At 45.5% G+C, this 17,002-nt stretch overlaps 1 protein-coding gene across 3 annotated transcripts in view; it reads left to right on the top strand.

The window, feature by feature from the left end:
• Positions 1-16,575, top strand: part of mtss1la (MTSS I-BAR domain containing 2a) — a 23,688-nt gene extending 7,113 nt beyond the window's left edge. For 2 of the 3 annotated variants that reach the window (XM_031856199.1, XM_031856218.1), the window contains exons 4-15: positions 7,694-7,778; positions 7,970-8,061; positions 8,158-8,232; positions 8,693-8,701; positions 9,930-10,087; positions 10,201-10,308; positions 10,602-10,699; positions 12,818-12,950; positions 13,555-13,629; positions 14,369-14,539; positions 14,685-14,850; positions 15,111-16,575. In XM_031856199.1, the coding sequence (XP_031712059.1) occupies positions 7,694-7,778; positions 7,970-8,061; positions 8,158-8,232; positions 8,693-8,701; positions 9,930-10,087; positions 10,201-10,308; positions 10,602-10,699; positions 12,818-12,950; positions 13,555-13,629; positions 14,369-14,539; positions 14,685-14,850; positions 15,111-15,925 (1,985 nt within the window). In that variant the 3' untranslated portion in view covers positions 15,926-16,575. The remainder of the gene's footprint in view (positions 1-7,693; positions 7,779-7,969; positions 8,062-8,157; positions 8,233-8,692; positions 8,702-9,929; positions 10,088-10,200; positions 10,309-10,601; positions 10,700-12,817; positions 12,951-13,554; positions 13,630-14,368; positions 14,540-14,684; positions 14,851-15,110) is intronic. The other variant, XM_031856208.1, reaches the window with a different exon arrangement.
• Positions 16,576-17,002: the final 427 nt, after the last annotated feature.

Below are 17,002 nucleotides of genomic sequence, written 5' to 3'. Positions count from 1 at the left end.
GTGTGTGTGTGTGTGTGTGTGTGTGTGTGTGTGTGTGTGTGTGTGTGCGCACACACACACACCATTACACAGACATAATGTCCCAATGGGCTAACTCTCTCTGTCTGTCTCCTTCTCTCACCCATTCAGTCCATACTCAGTGGTGGAATGGAGATGTGCTAGTAGATCAGTGTCTCAGCGAAGCAGTAATCTGCTTGGCCCCTGTGCTTCTCTGGGATGGCAGATGGGACGGATATCCCTACCCGCCATCTGGACGGCCTGGCATGGACGAGTAGCGGCCGTGGCCTAGTGCAGAGCGAGATCAGGGGATTACTGTCCTCTGCACTGTCCCAGCAGCCCAACTATTTTTACGGACATGTCAAATAATGAGAGTGTGGCCCATGTTACCGGCACTGACATCCATCGAGCTTGACATTTCATGTTCGAGCCTGATGGGAGCCTGTATTGTGCCAGTACAGGGATGTTAGACCTGCATCTTGTATGTGGGATTGACTGCGTGACAACAGCTTATTGAGTGTATTTAGATTGGACTTACATGCACATGCAGTCACTTTAATGAATGCTGCGCTATGGTCAGCTGTGCCTTTTGTATGCGAGGCTCCTCGGGTATTTCACGACCCCCCAGCCGTAAAGTTGCATACGTATCAACTAGGGCCTCTTATTCCTCCCTCAGCTGTCTACCTTGTCTGAAGGAACAGCTCCCAAAACAGCTCTCAGTGTCTTTCTGGAGTTTATGGGCTTCAACCTCAAAACTCAATGTGGTCGCTGCAAAAATGAATGTTTTCCAGCTATTATGACCACATGCAAAGGGTGAAGTGGCTGGAACAATGATGCGAGGAACAGACGAAAAAAAAGGAGGGAATAATAATGGAAAGAAAACAAATTCTGCTCTGCTCTGCATAACTTTCGTTCAGAGGGTGAACACCAAACTAAGAAGACAAACACGAGGCTTGAGGGGAACACTGTGTTCAGCTACATCCTGAACACGAAGTCAGAGAGAGAGAGAGAGAGAGAGAGAGAGAGAGAGAGAGAGAGAGAGAGAGAGAGAGAGAGAGAGAGAGAGAGAGAGAGAGAGAGAGAGAGAGAGAGAGAGAGAGAGAGAGAGAGAGAGAGAGACAGTGAGGGAGAGAGTCAGTGAGGGAGAGAGAGAGAGAGAGAGAGAGAGAGAGAGAGAGAGAGAGAGAGAGAGAGAGAGAGAGAGAGAGAGAGAGAGAGAGAGAGAGAGAGAGAGAGAGAGAGAGAGGTTCTGAAAGGGATGCATGCATAGTTTTAATCATCTGAGGTGGCTGATTTAAAGACAAGTTGCTGAGGGTCACTGGTCAGATCACATGATTGTGTGATTATTTTTAGCACAAATATTTTGAATGTTCTCCCTATTGGTTTTTCTCTCCACCATTTTGCTTTATTTTTTGCCACTCTAGCATCATGGCTCAACCACTTTGGTCCAAACATTCAGAGTCCCCAGAGGATGAATCCGACAGATTTTTCACACTTTTCCTCGATTGGCACTATGAGGTTGACATTTTTGAATATAGGGCAATGTCTTAACTATTGGATGGATTGCCATGATATTTGGTACAATGTTCCCTGCAAGATGAATTTGAATAATTCTGTAGATCCCCTCACTATTCATGTAGCGCCATCATCAGGTGCAAAACTGATGACTCTCAGTCGGCGTCGGCTGTACTTTGTGTTAGGTGCTAATTACCAACGCTAACAAGCTAACCTAAGAAGGTGAACATGACTGTAATATTGTATGTGGGCTAAATATAAGAACCATAGCATTATCACTGTGAACAAGTTAGCATGCTGACGTTAGCATTTAGCTCGAAGCAGAGATAGAGATACATTTTTGGGTAAGCAAGACTTCCATCTCCACTCTAGTTCTAAATAACAGCAGTTGAATGTATTGTGATCAGAATCACTCAGCATGAAGAAGAGAAATAGGATTGAGTTTGGATGGAGTTACGGTTATAAAATTTAGTTGGCCGATGGGTACTCCCTCATGAAGACTTTATAGGTTTACGGTTCCAGTGTAATCCAATTGTTTTGTAGCAGACCAGAACATTTCAGTCCCACCCACATTTATTATCACGATGTGACTACGTACAGACTTTGTATTTGACGTCTAGGCTCTGACTGGTCTCTCCCCGCAAGCACACGCTAAGCTCGGCACCGAGGAGAACGGGGAGCGACGATAATAAACATCCCCTCAGGGTGTCTTATGACTCAGAGGCTACAGGTGGAGCTTATGAAATGCAATATGAGCAGCGGCGGAGGTGTTCGGCATTGTGTGGAGGATTGTTTGCTAATGAGCAACGCTGGCAGAGCAAAAGAGTGGGCAGAACATTGACAGCTGAGATAAAGAGAACAATGTTGCATTGGGTTTAAAGCAGGACAGCGCGAGTCATCTGGATGAACTGGCTTGCAGGCTTTGCTCCAAATAAATACTGAGTCATTCTCAGACTGCTGCCTCAACGTCTGCCTCTTGCTGATTGCATTTGGAGTTTGGACACATGTGGGGTCTTTTTTTATTGAAAATAGGATCCCCAGGTGTCGTCCTCCCCGAGGTGAGGTGAAGGAGAATGCCCCGTATAGTTTCTGCACAATACAGTACGTCTCTCCTTTCCTTACTGTACACTTTCTTCTTCTTGTTCTCTCTCCGTCTCCCCTTTTTCAACTCCAGTGAAAAGCACATCTGGACAAGGGGTGGCGTTTATTTTTAGCAGCATTTATGTCACTGAGCAGGAAGCTCGTCCAACAGAAAACTGAACTTCCTACTTGTCCTCCTCCTAATGCACTCCAGAGCATGTTTACACCACTTCAGGACACGGCGCGGTCTGTCCGCATCCGTGGGTGTTTCTGGTTGTGAGGTGAAACTCATGCGTACCGGCCAGACAACAATGGGTTGAGTGTGTGTTTGACTGTGTGTGTGTGTGTGACTGAAACAATTGATCCTGAGGCTGTTTCCTCTGCCTTTCTTTTATGTTGCTGCTGGTAAGAAGAGATGTTCCATGTGTAAGGAAGTGACATAAAGGTTCTGAGTGCTGTTTTGATTTCTGCTGCAGATGTACAGCACATATATACGTGCACTCATAAACATACTCACAGGTTATTTACTTCTCAAATGTGAATTTGTGTCACTTTTCTCTTTACTGCATCGGGAATTTGATATTTTGGGTTTTTTGACTGTTCGGTCGGCTAAAGCAAGTCATTTGAAGACTCCTATTGGGCTGTGTAATAAAACAAAATTGTATTTTGTGACTTTCATCAAAGTTCCATTCCAGTTTGTGGAAAATGAAGTTCAATATATTTCTACATATTTGGTATTAATGTGTTAAAAACAAAAGAAAAAATGTCCCCAAGTAAAATATGGGTCATTATTTATTATTATTCCATTACACATGCAGCAGTGGGGTCTGTGTTTTTGTTTTCAGTGTAAAGACGATGAATACAAACAATGATGGCCTAGTTTCTTTTCAAACAGCATTTTAATATGAAACTCCTCCCTCAAACCACATTGTAAAACATACTTTTCACCCCAATCTGTCAGGGGATAAAACATTTCCATAAAACTGAGTGAAACGGAAGTTTACTTTGAGTTACAACCATGAACAAATAGTCTTATGAAATGCCTTTTTCTTTTCAAGCTGGGCTCTTAAGTCTGTAAATATATACTCGCATTTTAGATCACAGATTCTGGAGAGTTTCTCAAAAGACTTAAGCGCCGTCTCTGTCTGTCATCCACAATTTCTGTAACTTCAGTTAGATCTATAACTCTCTTGTTGCAGGTGCTCAGTAGTGTACTCTTGGTCCACGATCAATGTCCACACGCGGCTCTTTTATCCGCCTTCTCTTCCCTCCATCAGAAGCTAGTGCTGCCTAACCAGCAGACGGATGGGATGCTGCTTTATTTTATTAACTGACTGACTGCTCCCACTGAGATGCACCGCCAGAACTCCAGCTGTGCTTTGAAGCGAAGGTTTGATGATGTGAATATATTATGTTTCGTCTGGTTCTTGAACTCCGAAAGCTCAGCTGCGTATTTGCTCGACTGGTAAATAAACGGGGACAAAATCAAAGCAATTCCTCCTCATTCTCTTTTTGTTTCTTTTCTTTTTCCACTGACAGAAAATGTTTTCATTATGGTTTTCTGTTCCTTTTGAAAAGAGAAACACACAAACTATTTGAAGATTGTGATGATATTGGAAAACATTGTATGAACCATTCATAAATCATATATTTTCTGGGCCTAAAGTGGGAGATTTTGTCCTGGCAGCGCCTGTTGCACCTGCAGCAGTCAGCCAACACTTCCTCTGACCAGGCCGGCACCTCGGCAGTGTGTACTCTCTTTCTCCCCCCCCTCCCCTCTCATCCCACGGCCCCTTTCATCCATCAGTGGCCTCCGCTGTGTCCCTGCCAGTTCACATTGGGTAGCACTTAAAAGGGGCGAGGGAGGGCAAAGGCAGGAAGCGTACAGGCTATGCCAGCCGCGGTCAGCTCCGCCGCCAAGGTGCCAACGTGAGGAATAACTGTTGTCTCACGGATGATGGAATTTCCTTTGCTAAGCTGCGACTGTATAAGAGCTTAGTAAAAAACAAAAAAAAAACACTTCATATTCCTGGAAGTGTAACTGTGTGGGATGTTCTGTCCCTTTTTTCGCTCTACAGCCCACATAAACATGCTTTATTGACACAGGAAGCAGAGAAAGAGGGAGCACCCACTCGACTCAGGAGAGCTGGATTCAACTTGAAAATGCAGAAATCTAACAACGGCAGAAACACACTCCAGCTCGGCAAATTAAACCTGAGCCGAGCAGCAGGGTTTAGATGCTGAAAGGCAGAGATAGTTAAGCCAAGCTACCATGTTGAAGACATCGGGGAATGAGACCCGTGGCAGCTTATAGCTCCCGGGCTCCTGGCAGGAGAGCCCCCTATAAAGCAGACCTATTAAAATGCTCCTCCTACCTCAAGGATTTGGGGGAGTTAATCAGAACCAGAGCTCTGGATGGAACCACTCACTAAACACTGGGACCACGCTGTGCTGGTCCTGAGAAACCCAACAATGAGGGCTTCACCTTCCCACCAACAACCCCATGAACTTCTCACATCAGACCTGAATTTATATTTATGTACAGTAAGCATATTGAACCAGGTGCCATCGGCTTCGGCGACATGCCTGGCAGTGCTGTTATAATGAGCTGCACATTACTGGGCTGTTCGGTTGCTCCCAGTTGTTTCCTCCATGTCTTAAGATCTATCGCTGGGATGCATGACTGCTCTATTCCACCCTGGTCTGTGTTTTACTTCGTTCATGCACATGTGGCTGTCCGCTATGAGGTCGAGCCTGCTTCCCCCCTGAAGCCCCATGGGTCCAGGTCTGCTAAATAATCACTTTCCCAGCTCCCAGCCACGTGTCAAGCTGCACGTTACAAAGTCAAGTGCTGATTGATCTAAATATGGAGATATTCAAGTATATTTTTTATTTGTAGCACAAAACCACAAATCACTAAATTGCCTCAAAGGGCTCAAATAAGGGAAAACCACAAAAAAGAAAACAAACTATATTAAAAGGCCGAAAGAGGAAGAAGGTTCAGGAGGAGCAACAGAGGATGGATTGATGGATATTCTTTATTTTTTTCAGTTGAAATCTACAAAATCTAAAAAGAAACCGTCCTCCCAGCTTGTATATGTTTGTCACATGCCTGTGTGAGCATGCAGGTCTCTGTGGGAGTGAATCACTGCAGCCCTGTCCATCCGGTCGAGGCCAGAGGCCAGCAGGGCTCTTGGACATGGACAGGAAGCCTCTGGACCTCCCCAGGATGTAGCTGTCAGCTGATCCCCCCTCTGGGAGAGGAAGAGGAGGGGAGAGGAAGAGAAATTGGCAGGTGTGGATGGGACAGGAGAGTGGGGGTTAGGGGCTCTCGCTGGCTGACAGTGACATTGGGAAGGTCTGTTATACAGATAAAAGAGCCCACATTACTCCCGTCCGTCCCTCCTTCAGTCTCCCTCCGTCCTTCAAGAGCTGATTTGCAGCTGCGGACGCCTCCCGTAATGCTTTGAAGAGGAGAAAGTCAAAAAGGAGAGATTGCATAACCAGCGCGCACGTGTCCTCATACGTCTTCACACTTGACTCTATGAAGCAACGAGCCTGTCGGAAAAGAGGCCGTTACATGACGGATACTCAACCCCAGTCCTTTAAAAGACCCTTTCGCTATTAATAACAAGAGCTCAGCGGATAGTTTCCGCATGTTAACTCAATCACTTCCTGCTGGTGTTTTAAACGCCTGCGTGTGATACAGCTGGATGACCTCTCACCTCTAACCCTCCCCTCTCTCTCTCTGTCACCTAGAAAAGCAGTGCAGACACAGGACCGCCCCCCCCTCCCCTCCTCTCCCCCAACGCACAAACACAATCAAGTTATTCTACATCTGTCCGAAGATTGTCTCCGTGAGATGGAGTCCAGATCGGTTGCTCGGTGTCCTTGAACTGGTGCAACCGTCACTGAAGTTGACAGCCGAGTGGTGCAGTGAAACGGTCTTTGAACTGGCAGTGTGACGTGATGTCAGCTGGAGACGTTAACCTAGTTTCTTTATTGTGCGGAAACTGGAAAATAGCACAGATCTCACCGGAAATCTGTGCTATTTTCATGTGAAGCATTCCTTACCCCGTGTCTTATTTCATTAGTTGTTTTTCTTTTTTCACTCTGGGTATCACTCTCTCTTGCTGCCTGTTTCTTTCTCTCTCTGTCCGCCCTGCATGAATGGTGTTTAGGAAACAGAGAGAACAGGAAAGGCAGAGCAGGCAGGGAAGAATAGAGGGATATCCCCTTACAGGGTTCCCTCCTTTTTCCTCCAGGATAGAGGGGGTGAGAACCTCAGAAAGGGTGGGGGGGATGGTAAATCACACCACCTGTCTATATACTGTATACACACACACATGCACACGCGAACCTGTGCACATGCTCCAAAAATCATGCATGAACACAAATACAACCGTACATGCCTTGATTCTGAAAGGGCCGTCTGCTGCTGAGAGATGTCCTCCCTCTTTTGTGTGCGTGCGTGCTTGCGTGCTTGCGTGCTTGCGTGCGTGCGTGTGTGTACGTGTGTGTTTGGCAAGAGACCCTCAGATTAGCCCTATGTGGCCCAGATTACAACCGGATCACTGCTGCCACATATTACACTGGCCTGTGAACCATCCGGGGGACAGTGGGCCAGCCTGGGCTTTAGGGGCTGAAAACCCCATTTAATTACACTTCAGCAGAGAGGAAAAGTACAGTAACCGATTCACACAAGCTGTTGTTTTTACGCTGTGGTGTGAATCACACACGCAATCTTCAAGTGTCAAAGGGTGAAATGCATGTTTTGTGAAGTGGGCGGGAGCGTATAGGGATTTCGTTTTCTGTGTCGCATCTCCTTTCGCCAAACAAATGTGACATTTATGTGCTCTGCTTTTACAATCGGCCCTCGTCCACCTAGTGGCGGCAGCTGGAAACGCCTCATTGGCAGGGAGAAACACGCCCTGATAAATCCATCTGACAGGAGAGAATAAACCTTTTACAGTGCTCTCTTGATGTGTTATGTCTCCTTCATAGAGAATTATATTTTTCGAGGCCAAGAGGCATATTTGTGGTTCGTAATTCCAGCCTCTTATATCGTGGGTGACAATCTGTTTGTTTTGTCTTATCCAAGGTGCCACCAGGGACGTCGGCTCAGCTCTGACGAGGATGTGTATGCGACACCGCAGCATTGAGGCTAAATTACGCCACTTCACCAAGTAAGTGTCACCCCTCCACTGCAATTTTCTCCCTTCGCTTCCCTTGAGGGGATTAATATTCCCGGGTCCCATCCCATCTCTGGTGACCTTCCTCTCATGCCACACTTCCCTGAGTGTTTTTGTGCCATGGAAATACAGCTATTTATTATGCCTCTCACACTCTCCTCTCATGTCGTGTCTCCTCGCTGTAGTGCTCTTATGGAAGGCCTGGTTACGCCACTCCAGGACAGGATAGAGGAATGGAAGAAGACGGCAAATCAGCTGGACAAAGACCACGCCAAAGGTGAACAACCTGGACACACAGACTATAACTACTTGTTTGTGAGCACGGTGTATTTGGACAGAAATTGATGCGCCTTTTTTCACTTGCTGTCCACAGAATACAAGCGGTCTCGCCAGGAAATCAAAAGGAAGTCGCTAGATACCATAAAACTCCAGAAAAAAGCCAGAAAAGGTGAGAAAAAAACTTGCCGAGAATCTGTTAATTAATAGAACGACTCACACAACTTCATTGAGATTTAAATCCTGATATTAATGTCTTAAGTCAGCTTGGCCGCTGGTCTGTACCAATAGTTCAGAGTGAACTGGCGCCATCTAGAGTGTAGAGTCAGAAATGACAGCACTAAAATGCCTGGCACTATTCCAAAGACTCCTTTCCAGCTTTGGATGATTTGTCAGCTTCTACCTTGTAAATCAAAGAAGCGATCTTCTTTCCTGGCTGTGCTTGCATTAGCCACTACTGCTGGATGTAATTAAATTCCTATTACCGTGCAGGATTTACACCAGTGGTACCGGCTGGTCATAAACATGCAATGTGCCTTGATTTGATGCAGCTAACACTGCCTGTTCTTCTGCCCCCCCCCCCTTTCCTGCAACCTTCCTCTACTTCTTTCTGGCTATTTCCCTGGCTGTAGAGCTTCTAGGTATGTCTGCTGTGCTTCATGAGATCATTTTCAAAGGCATCGTAATCATTCTTAGATCAAACTGCCAGACAAATAAAATCCTGTGTTGTCTTAGCATTTTTTTGTTAAAAGAAGGAATTGTTTGACATTTTGGGAAATACTCTTATTTGCTTTCTTGCAGAGAGTTGGATGAGGAGATAGATACCACTCTCATGTATGCTAGATATGAAAGTACTACCGGCAGCTGTTTAGTCTTATTTTAACATAAAAGATGGAAACATCTCACCTGGCTCAGTCTTATGGAAACAAAACACATCTACCAGCTTCTCTAATTAGTTTACCAATTCACATAATGAGTCTCTTTTGTTTAATCCATACAATAATGTAAAGTGTAAAAACGACACATTGCTGTTTTACGGATTAACTTTCCAGCTCGCCGCCTTCCCCTTTTTCCAGTCTTTATGCTAAGCTAAACTAGCTTCATTCATTTTACAAGCTGTCAGATCCTTATGAGACCCTTCATTTAATCAGTGTCATATTAAATGCTGGTGCACTGACAGATTACGCTCTGATATGTCTTCAACATATGGTTAATGGTACGACCCTTTAAGTGATTACCATCCACTCAAAACTATATTCCTTACTTGTATTTTAAAGTGGTTTGAGATTCAACCAAATATGCTGAGATATACTGTAGGGTGTTTTTATCTGGCAGTGCATCTCTGTCTAAATCATGCAATCAGAGTGAAACGCGGCACCTCTGTGCTCATCATCATCATTGCATCCTTTTTCGCCTGCCTTCGTCTATCATCTAGTGTCATTGTTGTTTGCGGTCTTGAATGACTCTCAGACATTGTGTTTACTATCGTGTGTCTAATCGCATCCATTTCAGGACCTACAAGTCACCACCTAGTTGCTTTGCACCGACTCGTGATTGATGACATGCTTCAGCGTCCTCTCATTCCAATGTGCAGTGTTTGTCAGTGTGTCGTCCTCCAGTACACAAGCAATTTATCATTGTGTGTTCTAATCGTCTCTCATTTTGTACTCTTTCCCCCTCCTCTCTGAACTGTGTGCACTTTTCTCCCTTCATGTCACTTCCGTAATTATCACCTGCCCCTCAAATTCCCAATCTCTCTTCCCCCCCCCCCCCCCCCTCCCTCCCTCCCTCCCACCTCTTTCCTCCTTCGCTCCACCCTCCCTCCCCCTCCTCTCTGCGTCTCCGTACCCCTTGGCTCGCCTCACACAGGCCGGGGTAACCTGCGGCCCCAGCTGGACAGTGCCATGCAGGATGTCAGTGACTTGTACCTGCTGATGAAGGAGACGGAGAAGCAGGCAGTGCGCAGAGCGCTGCTGGAAGAGAGAGGCCGTTACTGTACATTCATTAACCTGCTGCAGCCCGTGGTGGTGAGGAACATTTAGCCTCTGTTCACCTGAGAGTCGTAGGATGTTTTATTCCGAATGCTCTTGCTGTTGATGTGGTCGCCGTTAAATTCGATCCCCTCCCGTTTCCCCTCCAGAACGCAGAGATCGCCATGCTGGGAGAGATAACACATTTGCAGCCGATTGTTGATGACCTCACTCTGCTGACTGAAGACCCACACAAGCTGCCACCGGCCAGTGAGCAGGTGACAGAGGTGTAATACTACTGATTCTACGAATGCCGCTTGTCAGATCTGACATGTTCAGGCCGCTACTGAAAATAATCCCCAACACATTTACTCTTGTTTGAGTAACATTTGCTTAAAATGACAGTGCCCTGCTGTTACAGCCACTACAGTTTCACCACAAAACGTATTCACCCCCTCACATGTCCCACAACACAGCTAGAGAAATAACTTTCTCTATCTCGTGTAAAAGCGATGTCGACGTGTCTATTGTTTTCACCGTATCGTCACCGTATGATGATGTGTTGCCGCAGGTGATCCGGGACCTGAAAGGCTCCGACTACAGCTGGTCCTACCAGACCCCTCCTTCCTCCCCCAGCAGCAGCGGCTCCAGGAAGAGCAGCATGTGCAGGTATATCCTACACACACACACACACACATACACACAAAGTGTTGCTCTTTGTTCTCTGTTCAGCGTGTCTTGTTTCGTGTGCCGTGTCTGATGAATTTTATTCATACTTGAAGTGAGCTGAGTGGATCTGAGCTGTTTCAAGTGAACATACATGCACATTCTTGATTTCAACTCACTTATTAACACACTGGTAGGGAAGGAATGACATGTTGAAGGTTGTCATGTATACATGAGCAGGTGACCCCCCCACCCTCCCTCACCACTCAGCCAGACACACAATCGACACAGAGTACAGCTCCTCAGCTCTTGCACCTGGTAGATTTGCAATTCTCAAGCTTCTTACAGCCAGATTAGCTCCAAAGCTGTGAATCATTACAGCCTGACAGCCATGAGCCTACACGAGCAACCCAATTCCACATATTTGTAAGTCTAATGGTGATAGTTCAACAATTTAGCTATAAAGATTGGTCAGATATGCTTTCTAGGTCAAGTAAGGAGCTTTTCTTTGCAGATAAACCCTTGCAATGTTAAATTGTAAACGTTAAAAAAGTATACCAAACCTTGTTGTCACCTCAATTTGGTGTTACAGAACCACCCTGATTTTTGTATTAATTAAGACTGCAGCCTATTATTTGTGTCCAATATTCATTTACAATACAGCCACTGACTATATGTTAGAGAGTTATATCTGTTTTTTAGGGTAGAATAAGACAAGTCCATATAAGGTTACACCTCCCAAATGGAACTTGGAGAAACAACCTTGGTCTCAGCTTGACCGATGTAGAGCTTTCAGTCTGTAAAAGCTTTTTGATAAGCTGAAGGTCAGAGTATTTTCTCTGCATGGCATGATTCAGTTGTGGAGAATCACAAGATTGCTGTTCCATGATTTGGTATATGGGAATTTAAAAAGAAACTTGTGATCAAGAGATGAAGGTCTTGTTAGCAGAATGGAATAAAAACAAGCTCACTTTGTACTTCTTTAAACACACAGATAAGAGAGAACCAGGCCATGAGGTTAGTGTTGAGTAATGAATCATTTAAGGATATTTAATTTGTCATATTTAATTCACATGCAGCCTTATCCTAGAGGAGAAAGATTAAGGAGAAATGATAGCTTCAGATAAATTCCAGAGGGAGAGGGGGAGGAGGAGGTGGGGGAGAGCAGTACAGAGGGAAGGTGAGAAGCATAAGCTGCACATTTTTTTTTTTTCAAATCTGTGGGCGACAAAGAGAATCAACGCTGAGTGAGAATGACAGAGCAGGAGACAAAAAGCACGGAGGCAGCTGTTAATGTTCAGAGGAAAATCAAAATCAAAGAAGGGATAACTTTTGAATGCTCTTTGATGCACCGAAATTAAAAGAATGGCATCGTTTAGAGTTCTCACATAACACTGCCTTCATGTCCTCAGCTTTTGTAATACATTTTTCATTTAGCCTTTTCTTCTTTTCTTCCATGACCTACACATAAATCTTCCCATAACAAGTTTCAGAACAAAATAAGGGGGGGGGGGGGGGATGCTAGAATCACGATCCTGTTTAGCATGCATGGTGTTATATTGTTATGGAAGATTTACGATGCCCAATTGAACACAAATCAAACCAGGGATAAAAGTGAAATAGAAAATGTTGCAATATGTATTCCCTTCTGTATTTTACTCTGTCATAGTTGAATGAAAAACATACTGTATGTCAGGAGGACAGTTCATTATCTTTTCCTCCGATCTGATTGGGGAGTTGACTATTCATTTTAACGGAGATGATGCATCCTTTTCTAAGAAGTTAAATCTCCCCTGCGCCCCGTCATTCATTTAGTATTGACACGTCGATGCTGCTCGCTGCTGGACATCATGGGAATGCAACACACCTCTTCACCTTGTTGTCTGTAGTGTCATTTGATTTCATATCATGATATCATGTCTCAATAATTTAATAAATATATATTCTGGGTTTTTTTAGGAAGCAAAAGGCAAAATAATTGAACACACATATTTTATTTATGCACACGTATAAAGGAAATACAAGTGACTTTTTTTCCCTGTTTTGATTTGTGTCCATTTGGTCATTGTGAATCCTGCATACATGTTGAGTTTTTATACTGACGTGATATCCTGTCACCAGCCTCCTCCAGATGCCCTCTGCAGGAGCCCATCGGCTCAGCAGCGTCTCCTCCCACGACTCGGGCTTCGTATCCCAGGACGCCAACACCCACTCGAAGCCTCCGTCGCCCATGCCCTCTGACATCACCAGCCAGGTAGTCGTCTCAGCCATACCACTAAAGCATAACATTCCTTGATCAGTGGAAACCAAGTTAGCTAGCTATAGAGATTCCTCGGGTAGTAATGCTGTAGGGCAGAAGGACACAGAAACAACACCACGTTCTTGTCACAGTAGGTCTACAACACTTCTCTCCTTTTAACAATGATCCTTTTCCAATTCAGTGTTGACATGTTTGCATTCCAGACAACAGCCCGTATCAACCACCAAACCCAAACAGAGCGTTTTCATTTTTTTCTCTTTTACGAATGTTGAATTTTTCTCCCCCCGGTCTGATAAAAGTTATCCAAACTCTCGCAGTCTGAACAGAGTGTAATGTACAGAACACGCTCAGCAGCACTCAAGCACACCCAGTGATGCTCTGAATAAATGATCTTACAGGCTACTTCATTATCGATCTAGGCTGTGATCTATAGATCCCCTCGGATACCAAAATACCTCCCTCCTCCTAAAGCTCATCAACACTCTTCTCCAACTCTCTCCCTCTTCCTGTGCATCTCTCGTCTCTCTTCTCACCTACCGTTCTCACCTCATTTCTTCTTCCCCTCCACTGTTTTTTACTCCATCTTATCCTTTCCCAGAAATCAACAAGCTCAGCCTCCTCTGAGGCCTCAGAAACCTGCCAGTCTGTCAGCGAGTGCAACTCTCCCACGGCGGTTAGTACTGCATGCATCTCACCAGATCTCCTTGCTTTATTGGAGACACACACACTCACAGACATGCATACACACACACACACACACACACGATGTGCTTTGCATTTCACTCATTGTTATCTATAACTTAAAGAGGCCGGTGGGCTCCTCTTGACGTGGACTATTCATGGATGTTGAGCACTCTGACTCAGACTTGTCTGTCCGTTCTGCAGTTTGGCTCATGCTCATCCTTCGGTACCTTCCGCCCTGCTTTCTCTCACACTGGCACCATCAGGCCTCTCTCTGTCATACTTCCTGCGTCCCCCACATTTAACCTCTCCCCTGGATCCAACACCCCCTCACCCACATCAAAGATTCCTAGCTGGAAGGTTTGTTTTCATTTGCAATTTTTCTTTTGGGTTTGCTCTTTTAAAACTTTGTTGCTTCTTTGCCTCTTTGTGTTCTATTGCCTTCATGCACATTAACGAGCCTCAAGATTAACCTCACAGTCACCATTTTGCTGTTGCTCATCAAGCTCAGTTTTGAAATCTTTCCTCACAAAGGTGTGCGAAACTGAGGCGGCTATATCATTTAACAACACTTGCTTGATGTAGTCTGCCCATATCTACATCGGCATCTAACCAGTTCATGAGCCTAATCAGCAGCTTCCGTGTTTAACTGACTTTGCACAACTGTCGGGTGGCAAACACCGCAGACGTACATTTGTAGGGCAGTCTCATTGTTTGGTCTGCTGCTGTAGGACTGGGCCAAATCCTGTGAGCCTTCATTGGCCAGCACTCTGCAGCGTAAGAGGCAGTCTGTGGATAAGATGAGAGAGCTGGAAGCTCCGTCCAGTCCACTGGGGTATTCTGGGATGCAACCAGATGATCCACACAGAGCGAGAATTATCCCAGGAACCATTGCAGCTAAGGTAAGAAGTCCTCGTGGAGTAAAAATGTTGGTACATAAATTTGTATGCCTCGAGACTTGTATTATGGTGAATTGCATATGTAAATGTGTGCTGATCTTTATGTACTTCCTACTTGCCTGTGTGTGTGTATGTGTGTGTGCCTCAGCATGGTGAGCCGCTCTCTCCAGCAGCCACCACTCTAGCTATGGTTCTGACCAGAGGCTTGAGTATGGAGCAGCAGAAGAGCAGCAGGGACTCTCTGCAGTACTCCAGCGGCTACAGCACCCAGACTAACACCCCTTCCTGTTCCGAGGACACCATACCCTCACAAGGTATCACTCACGCTCAACATCCACGCAGTCTGTTAGGATAAAACACATATGATGTCTGCATACAGCACAGAATTTGTGATTGGCCCTGTTGCTTTTGATGTGAATGTGTGATACACGTCATTTGGAAAGTGCTGTACTATTTGCAGTGTTAATTCAATTACTGCATGCGATAAGTTATTATGTAATGAAGCTACAAAATAGCTTAGTTGCTTTCAGTGTTCTTTATTCAGTGGATGCTCATGACTCACTGTCACTTCCAGGTTCTGATTATGAGTGCTACTCTCTCAACGGGGATGCTGACAGCGAAGGGCGGGCAGACTTTGACAAGTCCTCCACCATCCCACGCCACAGTAACATCGCTCAGAGCTACCGCCGCATGATCCAAACCAAGAGGCCTGCCAGCACAGCAGGTCTGCCTGCAGGTAAGACCCTGCAGGGCACTCCGAACGGTGCAGGCAGAAGCGGTGCTGGGGCCATCACCTCGGGGACGGCGACCATTCGCCGGACTCCATCCTCCAAAACCGGAGTGAGACGCACGCCGTCCATATCTGGCCCCATTCCCATCCGGCCCCCCATTGTGCCAGTTAAGACCCCAACAGTGCCAGATTCACCAGGTTATGGAAGCCCGTCCCAGCATCGTGCGGGCAGCGAGGAGTTTCTTTATGGTGATGACCCAACTGCTAGTGACTACATGAGGGCTTCTCCAAAGCGGATGAGCCTCCCCGACGCAGCTTGGGGCTGTGGAGTAGGAAGAGGAGAAAAAGCGGACAGGACCATTTACGCCCAAAAGGCCCCTGGCATGGCCGCCCACAGCGCGGAAGAGGACCCTCTGCTTGCTGCCAACCGCCACAGCCTGGTGGAAAAGATAGGGGAGCTGGCTGCCAGCGCCCGCGCCCTCGGCGAGGGTCACTTTCCTTTCTACAGCTCACTGCCAGGGGATCCGGCTCAGCGTGTGCCCCAGGAGCCGTCCTCTACGACCCAGGAGGACATGGATATGCTGGTGACGATACGCCGGGGGGTGAGGCTCCGCAAGGCAGTGACTGACGACAGGTCGGCTCCCATGTTTCTGCGGTAGCTGTTGTAGAGGAAGGCTGTGAAGAAGCAGCTGTGGTGCCCTTATTTACAAACTGAAGCTTTGTAGTGAAATGCAACAGCACCCATGTGATACATGAACGGAGGTACAAGTCATAAAGAGGATGTGATGTGGTGAATGAAGGCCAGTTCAAAGAGTAATGAGTGACCACGGACAATGTCAAGTCATTTCATGTCATGTATGTATTGTGTACGTACAAAGTAATCCATATTGTTTTGGTTTTTATTCTTCTCTTTTGTTTTGTTTTCGTCTGTGGGCTTGGTGGCTTTGTACCTCTGCTCCCTGTGTGACTTCAGCCCAGTTTGTCCTTCTTGTCCCAGTGACGAGGACATCACTACTGTCGGGGTTGACTGCTCTGTCTTTGTTCTTGCTCTTACGGTTATTATATTATTGTGCATTTCTTAATTAACACAGCCAGCGGTCAGTGGAAAGTGATGGGCGAAGTGCTCTGTGAGCTTGTCTGTATGTTGTGTTTCTCATCATTACTGTACAAGTACCGTATTACTGTTTTTGTTTGATAAGCTGAACAGCAGCTGTGTAAGTCATGTAAAATAGAAGCAATATGGCAGTGTTTTTATTGCTGTACTGTACTGTCAATATATTCTGCAATTAAACAGCCTTTTTACTGTTAACTGGCTCGATTGTCTTTGTCAGAAAATGTAAAATCCTCATTAATAGATAGAAACATTTATTAGTTGACCAGTATGTTTGCATCTAAAATAGACTATTTCCTCCAGTTCCACAAGTTTAATGTCGTCTTTACTTTCTCCACTTCACATTTTTTATTTTTTGTATTTTATTAGTATTTCCCCAGGAGCTTTCTCTACTTCACATTTCATACTGCAGTTAAACTCTGTATTTTATGAATTAAATAGTACACTAATCTTAATTTTCCAGCGGTCTGTGCGGTGTAGTTTTATCTAAAACCCAATTACATATATTTTCTAATTTTCTGCTTAGTTCACTTCTTTGCCCTCAGTCATACTACTTACAACACTGCAGTACTGCAAGACGACGTATGAGGTCGCCAGAGATCCTTCACTGTAGCCCAGCTAACTG

The sequence above is a fragment of the Anarrhichthys ocellatus genome, unplaced genomic scaffold, assembly GCF_004355925.1.
Source record: "Anarrhichthys ocellatus isolate YVR2014 unplaced genomic scaffold, GSC_Weel_1.0 scaffold2, whole genome shotgun sequence".
Taxonomy (NCBI): Eukaryota; Metazoa; Chordata; class Actinopteri; order Perciformes; family Anarhichadidae; genus Anarrhichthys; species Anarrhichthys ocellatus.
The sequence above is the reverse complement of the archived record's forward strand: the minus strand, read 5'-3'. Positions and strand labels throughout refer to the sequence as shown.